Source organism: Theobroma cacao, chromosome 6 (genome assembly GCF_000208745.1).
Source record: "Theobroma cacao cultivar B97-61/B2 chromosome 6, Criollo_cocoa_genome_V2, whole genome shotgun sequence".
NCBI classification, from domain to species: Eukaryota; Viridiplantae; Streptophyta; class Magnoliopsida; order Malvales; family Malvaceae; genus Theobroma; species Theobroma cacao.
Genome location: NC_030855.1, coordinates 24,744,718 through 24,754,118, shown reverse-complemented (window position 1 = coordinate 24,754,118; position 9,401 = coordinate 24,744,718). Strand labels below are relative to the sequence as shown.

Sequence of the window (9,401 nt, the reverse complement as noted above, 5' to 3'; positions counted from 1 at the left end):
TAATTATTTAGATAAGCTTTGTAAACAAGTAAAAAAATTGACCAACAACAAACATGGATTTAAATAACCAAAAAATAAAGTATATATATAAATAAAAAAAAATAAATAACAAATAATCAAAATTTTTAAATAATCAATAAACGCGTGCATGTAGATACCATCATTTTATACTGTCATTGCATGCCACTCTTATTTTGCAAATGGCGCGGGAATTCCGATGATGAGATTTCCCCGAGGAGCTTGTAGAGACGAGTTCTTCCGGGGATATCTCTAGGTGAGGAGGATTTCGAGACTTCACCAAAGTGTTGGGATAGTCTTCGAATAATTTTTCAATAAAAGATTACCGACTCCATCATTTAAAATAAACAAGTCACGATATCATTCTACGCTTGCATCATATGCATACGTAAGACCAAGTGAAAAACTCAGTCTGACAATTCAATAAAAATTTTTTAATTAATAAAATATGGATTAAACTAAGAAAAGGCTATATTAAGATAACTTAAGATTAAATGGTACCGTTCGTAGAACGGGCGTCACGGAGGTGCTAATCCTTCTCCGTGCGTAACCGCATTCCCGAACCCATCTCTAAAAAACGTGGACCAGTTCTCGTTCTTTCGACGGACCTAAAATTAATTTAGAACTTCGTCGATTAAGAATCGGGTTAATAGGTGACCAATCACACCTTAGATAAACATGATTGGTGGCGACTCCCACACCTACACATATTTAATTTTTGCCCGCGTCTGGTGGACGGGTTCCCGGACCCGCACGTCACGACACATCTCTAATCTCACTGCAAAGAAAAAGGGCAACCAAAGAGAGAGAGGAACGGTACGACCACGTTGTTGTGGCATTGCAGATGGAGATAACCAACCTTCACGTCAGATATGTGATGACATGACTGGTCGAGTCTCAACAGCGAAAGCTTCGTCTCGGTCTCTAAAGCAAAACTATATCAACCTCTCCACTCATGTCATCAGATAGTCTTCCCTACAAAACAAAAATCTTCAATTATTGATTCAATTATATGGGCAATGCTTGGCTTCATGTTGATGTGATATTAGCCTAATTAAACATTGTTTGACAAACAGCAATGAATTCTTGAAATTGATGATCATTACTTTGTATAGGAACTTTTTGTAAACATTACAAAGGACAGAATTCGGAAAGCATTGAAAGATTTTTTTGATATTAATAAACCTTTTACTTATATCTTTTGGTTTTTTTTTTATCATCTTGGTTTATATTCTTGTCTGATTCCGTACCAGATGTAAAAAATCATCTTCTGCAATCGAGGTAAGGTAATTTGACTCTCTATTGTGAATGTTATTATCTATATTAGTTTTTTTTTCTTTTACTCTCAACAAAATATGTGATTTAAAAATTTATTGATTTCAACATTTAATAATTTATTTTTCATTCAAATAATATAATTATATAAAAGTTTATGGTATAGTATTTATTCTTTTAATTTGCATAAGTGAACATATATATATCATGTGTAAAAATTTGATCATATAAAAAGTTCTTACTGACTTTTTTGTTTGCCCTCTTAAAAATACTCTAGCACTGCCCTTAGTTTTGTCATGGTGTAGTGCAAATTAGTACCTTTTTGAACTTGACATTATTGAAAACATGCGAAAAAGAAAAAATCCTGTGAATTGATATAATAGTTTTAAGAATTTTAATTCTTGATTGTCACGTTGGTTAGTGGATACATTGCTAGTAGTTGCATTCCAGCATGGAATCCTATAAATAGACACCTTTGCTTTTCCTACCATGCATCAACTATTCAAGAAATACTCTCCATGGCGTTGTTTTCCAATGTTTCTTTCTCATTCCCCATTGCTCCAATTGCTAGTAACAAAGCTTCACTATTGCACAATTCTAACCTTGTTGGTCCTGCTTCATTGCCTATGAATCCTAGATGTTCCATCGCTAGAGATCACAGAATTGTTTCTACACCCCCTGAACACTTTGGTCATCGAAGTGGACACCCTACCATTACCGTGAGTTTGTCGTTATGTTCTTTCCCTTGTACTGTTTCTTTTTCATTCGCAAGCTTTAGCCAACTCTGTAAATCTTGCAGGATGAATTTCGCATTGAACACGCGAACAAGTTGGAGACATTTAAGCGTGTATTCAGAGAAGTGGGAGAAGATCCATCACAAGGTTTGGTCATGATTGATGCGATCCAGCGCCTAGGCATCGACCACCATTTTCAGTATGAGATTGATGAAGTTCTGCAAAAGCAGTACATGCTGTCTTGCACTAATGGGGTTCATGACTATGATCTTCATGAGGTTGCCCTTCGCTTTCGACTACTTAGACAAGAAGGTTACTTTGTCCCAGCAGGTGTGTGCAGAAGTGCCAAATCCGAGCCTGTTTTACTTAGACTAAAGAGAGTATTCTGTTCTGTTAAGTAACTAATGGAAATGGTTTTGAAGCAGGAGTGTTTGACAGGTTCAAGGACAGGGAGGGCAGTTTCAGAAATGAACTACGAAGGGACATCAAAGGATTGATGGAACTGTATGAAGCTTCACAACTAGCCGTAGAGGGAGAAGATATTCTTGATAGAGCCAAAGAATTCAGTTCCCAGGCCTTGAAAACATGGCAAAGTAGAGAACTGGACCGGTTCTCTGAAAGAGTTATAAAAACTACACTGGACCAACCTTATCATAAAAGCCTATCAAGATTCACAGCCAGAAACTTGCTAACTAATGTCCAAGGCACAAATGGTTGGATAAATGTCCTCCAAGAACTAGCTAAAATGGATTTCAATATAGTCCAATCTTTACATCAGGAAGAAGTTGTTCGCATTTCCAAGTAAGATTTATATTAGAATCAACACAAACCAAAAGCCTTTCTAGCTCTTTTTTTATCCCCCAACTCTAATTTACTTGTATGGTTGATGAATTGTTTAGTTGGTGGAAGGACCTGGGTTTAGCCAAGGAGTTGGAGTTTGCAAGAGACCAACCACTGAAATGGTACATTTGGTCCATGGCTTCCCTGACTAATCCAAACTTGTCAGAGCAACGGATTGATCTGACAAAACCCATTTCCTTAATCTACATCATCGATGATATTTTCGATGTTTATGGGACACTAGATGAACTCACTCTCTTCACGCAAGCCGTCGATAGGTAATGCATCAGAATTACCATAACTATCAAGCACATACAATTTTTTCTTTTTTAGTAGCATCAAACTCACAAATTCTTTCATAATTAACTTGCATATAGATGGGATTACGGTTCTACTGATCGATTACCAGATTACATGCAAATTTGCTTCAAAGCTCTTGATGATATCACTGATGAAATTAGCCACAAGGTGTATAAGGAGCACGGGTGGAACCCTGTCAATTCCTTAAGGAAGGCGGTATGTGGGGTTTGATTAATTCTAGAGCTAGTTAATCCAAGGAAACAAAATGTTTATTTCTTTAATTATGATGCTAAAAAAGGCCACCAGAAAAGGCCATCTTGATCTGAAAAGCATATTGTATATTATAATCAAGTTTTAATATGATTTTGTCACTTGAAAAAGTAAAAAGTTAATCCTAAAATGAATTTTTTCTAATATCCATGGCATGCATATCTTTTTGGGTGAAAAATTCTCCTTTATACCTTTATAACTTATAATAAAGTTGGGTATGTATTGCAGTGGGCCACTTTGTGCAGAGCATTTTTGGTAGAAGCACGATGGTTTGCTTCAGGGAAGTTGCCAAAGGCGAAGGAGTACTTGGAGAATGGGATCACTAGCTCAGGAGTACATATAGTCCTGGTTCACATCTTCTTCCTCCTTGGCCAAGGCTTAAATAATCAGCATGTGGAACTCATTGACAACAATCCTGGCATGATATCATCCACTGCAACAATCCTTCGACTCTGGGATGACTTGGGAAGTGCCAAGGTAGAACCTCAACTGGAAATCCACATGCAATTAATCAAAGTGTCAACTCTCGTTTGTTAAACATGTTACATTTTATTGTAGGATGAGAATCAGGATGGGAACGATGGATCCTATGTTGATTGCTACATGAAGGAGCACCAAGGCGTTGAGGTTGAAAGTGTCCGGAAACATGTTACCCATATGATTTCAAACGCTTGGAAGCGCCTCAACCACAAATGCCTCTCTCAAAATTCATTTTCGTTGCCTTTCGCCAGGGCTTCTCTAAACATTGCCAGAATGGTACCTCTGATGTATAGTTACAATGAAAACCAATGCCTTCCGAGCCTGGAAGAGTACATGGAGTGCCTACTGTTCGAAAGTGTACCCATGAAAACTCTTTTATGAATGAACACGACCTTTGCCTAACAACTCTATCTTGGAAACTCCTAGCTCTTCATGCCACATATATTTTCTCTGGATCATGATTAATTTCAAGTTCAGAAAATTATATTCAAACATTATTTGCAATAGCTAAATGCTCAAATTGGGGCTAAACATTTGAACATTTTTTCATTAATAGCCAAACATTTCAATTGTAATAATAAAAGACCAAATATTTTCCATTTCTTATAACTAAAGGTTAAATTGATAGGTAGATAGAACGTGTATCATACGCGACAGAAAATCGCGTGAGTTGATAATATGGCAGTTTTGAAAAATGTAATGTTATATGTCATATTTTAAAATTTAGTTGTTACACGTCATGTTCAAAATTTAGTTATTACATATCATGTTGAAAAATTTAGTTGTTACACGTCATTTTAAAAATTTAGTTTACATGTTATGTTGAAAAATGTAGTTGTTAGACTCCATGTTGAAATTTAGTTATTACATGTCCTATTGAAAAATATAGTTGTTACACGTCATGTTAAAAATTTAGTTGTTATACAACATGTTGAAAAATTTAATTGTTACACGTTATTATAAAAAAATTGTTACAGGCCACGTTATAATTTGAACCGTTTTAACTTGATAGAAAAAAACTTTCTAACAAAATTATCCTAACTATTTTTAGTTTAGCAAACGACGACAAGATGACAGCGATGGGAACCCACAAACAGGTGACGCTTGATAAGTTGACCACGAGAGACATCTAGTTGGATGGTGAGACTATGGAAAGGGAAAACAATAAGAGAGAAAAGGTGGATTAGAGAGGAGAGGAAGAAGTGTGTGGGTAATTTGGGTCGATGGTGGGAAAACTAAAATGATGGGAAATTTTAACTGATGGAAGTAACCAAATAGGGGCAAATAGAGTCGTTTTTGCCTGAACAATACGACGTCATTTGCCAAAAATCTAATTCACTTGCCACGTAAGAGGCAAAAATCCAAGCAGTGTCCATGTCATGCACATATCTTACATGTGCCAGACACCTCCTTCTTTAGTCCTTAATTAGTAAGAAACTGCAAACATTTGATCGTTAATTATTACAATTAAAACATTTGACTCTAAATTAATAAAAATTTAAAAATTTTAACCTTAAATTGAGCATTTAGTCTATTTGTAACTACCAAAAAGGTGTATTTAATAGAAACTTTTAAAAGTTTCTTCAAGTAATCAAGTTAAAGCCACATATTCTTAATTTTTACCATGTGCATCTTGAATGTAATCAATTAGGTCTAGGGATTTAAATGGATTATTGTTATAAAAATATCCACTGATACTCAATCCGATAACATAAGATTTGAGTATCTCATATTTGGTTATTGGGCGAATTCGGGTAGGTTTGTATATCACTCTCACTCTCAAGATACTGTAAACTCAAATCCAATTATACATACATATATATATATATATATATATATATATATATATATATATATCTAATTTGTAATTTGTAAAATATAAACCTTTACCCTCCTTAGCCTTCAACATAATCTTTGCCATCTTAACTAATTTTTTTAATTAACAATACATATAAAATTAATTGTTTCATATGATTTTTAGTTATTTAAGTTATTATTTGAGTTATATAATCGGACATTTAATGAATTTGAGTAATTAGTGGATAGTACTATATTATTAGGGTTCAATTTTGGATAGTATTTGGTGATTTGATTTGAGTTTTAATTGGATTTTAATACTCTGAGCCTTTACTCGTTACTTTAATTATTCATACTAGTTTGATAGAGCCATTGGCAATTTCCAAAGATGTGCCTAAGGAGAACCGAAACCGAAAGCAATTAACATTTGCAGTATTTGGCAAATGATTGAAGCTGGACTTACGAACATGTTATAAGCAAACATGAAACATGGATAAATTAATTTTAAAAAAGAATAATTTCTATAGATTCCATGGCTAATTTAATTCACTCTTTTTTCTTTTACAGGTGTATACCTATAAGTTGTTTTTTTCTTCCCCTTATTTATAAATGATTATAAATGTTCTTCAAGCAAGCTAGGCAACGTACGTATTCTTGATTTCTGGCATGAGCATCATGAATGTAACTAATGATTTTTACGAATTTTGGCATGTGAATGTGATGGAAAGATCTAAATCCAACGGTTGTGACTTGTCAGCTTTCAGTCTTTCGTCGATATTTACTGGGACTTTTAATTAATCTTCATTCATTTGGATAACTTTCATTTCATTTCATTTCTTCTCAACCTCTAGTACAACAAGCTATGTAGGCAGAGCTAGTCCAGACTAGACTAGGGCAAGTGCAGGACAATCTGATAAAAACAAAACATGAAATACACTTGAATAATTCTCTATAGCATATAGGAAATGAGTGTGGGGTTCTGCTTGGAATCGAAATTAGAAGTTTGATGCTGCTGGATTCCATAATCGGACATTTTACATCAACAAACATACGTCTTTGTCTTCTTTCCTACAACGTTTTCCATCCACATATATGAATTTGTTTCACAGTATTCGAAACGTTTATCCATATCTAATCTGATTGGATACTTTGACCTATTCGACCTTTTAGTACTTAACGCTTTAATCGTGTTTCAAATTTGTCGGCTGGTATGTTGAATTCTTTTTAAAAACACAAACAATTGGACACAGAAATTAAGGGAAAGATCCAATCCAAACTTATACAGCTCATATCTGTCATCCATGGCTTTTGGGAAAAATGATTGTTGATGGTATCTTAAAACATGTGTTTCATGCCAAAGATACAGTAACATAAATACAGTACAGAGTGGACAAAGCCATCGTGAAAATGATACCAGTAGGCTAAAATTGTCTTAATGAGACATCATCAAAAGCAAATGAGCTTCAAACAAGTAAAAATGTCTTAAGGAAATGGAAATCGATGATACAAGATAAACAAGAACAAGTATGTAACTCTCCTGCAGTCGTTCTCTTAACTCAGTGCAATTTCAGTTTATAATGTAATCTTGATCCATTCTTAAATTTTGTAAAACTTGTACTTAGTAATTGAAATCAGCATATAAATTCTAACCTAATATACTAATCCTATCAAATTTTAAAAAATAAAAATAAATCTACTAACCCAAACCCAATAAGTATAAATAAATCTAAGTTTATTGTAAACTCAATATTCTAATCAGCAATTGAAAGAACCCAATAGACTAATAGCAAATAGAATCCTTTGCAAGAAAGCTTCCTCAAGGAAGCTACTTATTTCGACTGAACACACAAAGCCGTCCTTGAGTCTTGTTCACAAGCGAAGGTTTCCTTTTACTGCTAATCTCTCCAAACGCTTTGAAATTGAAGCTATTCGTCGTCCAATCAGGTTTTTTTCTTTTTTTATTGAGTCTTTCCCTTTTTGGATTTTTTTAAATATATTTATGTTTGAAAAATCACCATGCCCCCTTTCACTCCTAGTATAGAAAAGGGATTATTTTTATTGACAATGCTTGGCTTCATGTTGATGTGGTATCAGCCTAAAAATTGTTTGCCAAGAGCAATGAATTCTTGAAATTGATGATTAATCCGTTGTACAGGAACCTTTTGTAAATATTCCAGAGGAAACAATTTGAAAAGTATTCAAAGTATTCTTTGATATTTAAAAACCTTTTACTTGCATCTTTTAATTCTCTTATTAATCATCTTGGCTTACTTGTCTTTTTCCATACCAAATGTGAAGAACCACCCACTGCTAATCCACTGCAATGGACGGAAGGTAATTTGACCCTCCATTTTGAATGTTATTATCTATATTAGTTTTTTTTTTTACTCTTAAAAGAAGATGTCATTTAAAAATTTATTGATTTAAACATTTAGTTATTTATTTTTCATCCAAATAATATAATTATATAAGAGTTTATGGTGTGGTATTTATTCTTTTAGCTGTATAAGTGAACATGCATATATTGTGTGTGAGAATTGAATGATATATAAAATTTTCTTTAAATGTTAAGTGTTTTTTTTTTTGGTTTATCCCCCTTAAAAATGTTTTAGCTCCGCCCCTGATTTTGTCATGGTATAGTACAAATCAATACCTTTTTCAGCCTAACATTATTGGAAACATGCTAAGAAGAAGAACCCTTAGGTATTGATACGCTGTATTTCGATGAAAGTCATGCAATATTTTTAAGAATATCAAGTCTTGATTATCACGTTGGCTAGTAGAATACGTTACTTGTCCTTGCATTCCAGCATAGAATCCGGCGCCTAGGCATCGACCACCATCTTCAGTATGAGATTGACGAAGTTCTACAAAAGCAGTACATGGTAAGAAGTTAATCCTAAAAAAAAAAATTAGAATTAAATAGTGGGTGTTTGGTATATATTGCAGTGGGCCACTTTGTGCAGAGCAGTTTTGGTAGAAGCACGATGGTTTGCTTCAGGGAAGCTACAAAAGGCGAAGGAGTACTTGGAGAATGGCATCACTAGCTCAGGAGTACATATGATCCTGGTTCACATCTTCTTCCTCTGTTGGGAAATTGTGAAATTGTCTCTAAAGAATTGCTCAAGATCTAACCCAATCAATAGAATAAAAAAAGAAAAAATCAAGCACACTCACAATAACACAAGAATTTACGTGGTTCGGTTTTTTGATGACCTACGTCCACGAGTACAGCAACAGAGAAAAATTCACTAAAAGAAAAATCAGGAGATTACAAGAACAGTCTCAAACTCATAGCCCTTATCCCACGTACACCTAAATCACTCTATCTAAATCTAGGTTATTATTATTTTTTAACCCATAGGGTCTTTTTATAGTATCAAATACAATACCCTTATCCTAATATAATTAGGAATCTTATCCTAATAGAATTAGGAATTGTTATTTTAATATAACTAGATTTAAAGACTATTTTATAAGGTATACTAATTTAATTAGAATTAAACAAACCTAATTAAATCACAATTCAAGACTATCCTAACAAATCTCCACCTTAGGCTTGAATTCACCAAGCTCCACCTTACGAACCAATCTCTGTCGACACCGCCACTGCCCCAATGGGCCTCAAGCACTACGAACGCCGATCAAGTCCAAGCAATGCTTGAACTTTATCCCAGAAACTGACTT

At 34.1% G+C, this 9,401-nt stretch overlaps 1 protein-coding gene and 1 long non-coding RNA gene across 2 annotated transcripts; both read left to right on the top strand.

Moving 5' to 3' along the window:
- Positions 1,774–4,336, top strand: LOC18597023 ((3S,6E)-nerolidol synthase 1). Its single transcript, XM_018123521.1, has 7 exons — positions 1,774–2,012; positions 2,093–2,357; positions 2,453–2,828; positions 2,927–3,145; positions 3,245–3,383; positions 3,666–3,914; positions 3,996–4,336. Exons 1-7 carry the CDS (start codon positions 1,812–1,814, stop codon positions 4,296–4,298), a joined length of 1,752 nt encoding a protein of 583 aa, XP_017979010.1. The 5' UTR covers positions 1,774–1,811; the 3' UTR covers positions 4,299–4,336.
- LOC108662608 lies at positions 7,429–8,795 on the top strand. The gene is made up of 3 exons (XR_001928533.1): positions 7,429–8,048; positions 8,525–8,599; positions 8,681–8,795. It is a non-coding gene; the product is annotated as an uncharacterized LOC108662608 (long non-coding RNA).

Coding starts and splice junctions, on each gene's coding strand:
- LOC18597023 (XM_018123521.1), top strand. CDS start 1,812: ATGGCGTTGTTTTCCAATGTTTCTTTCTCATTCCCCATTGCTCCAATT. Junction 2,829..2,926: donor GAAGTTGTTCGCATTTCCAA/GTAAGATTTATA, acceptor TGAATTGTTTAG/TTGGTGGAAGGACCTGGGTT. Junction 3,384..3,665: donor TCAATTCCTTAAGGAAGGCG/GTATGTGGGGTT, acceptor TATGTATTGCAG/TGGGCCACTTTGTGCAGAGC.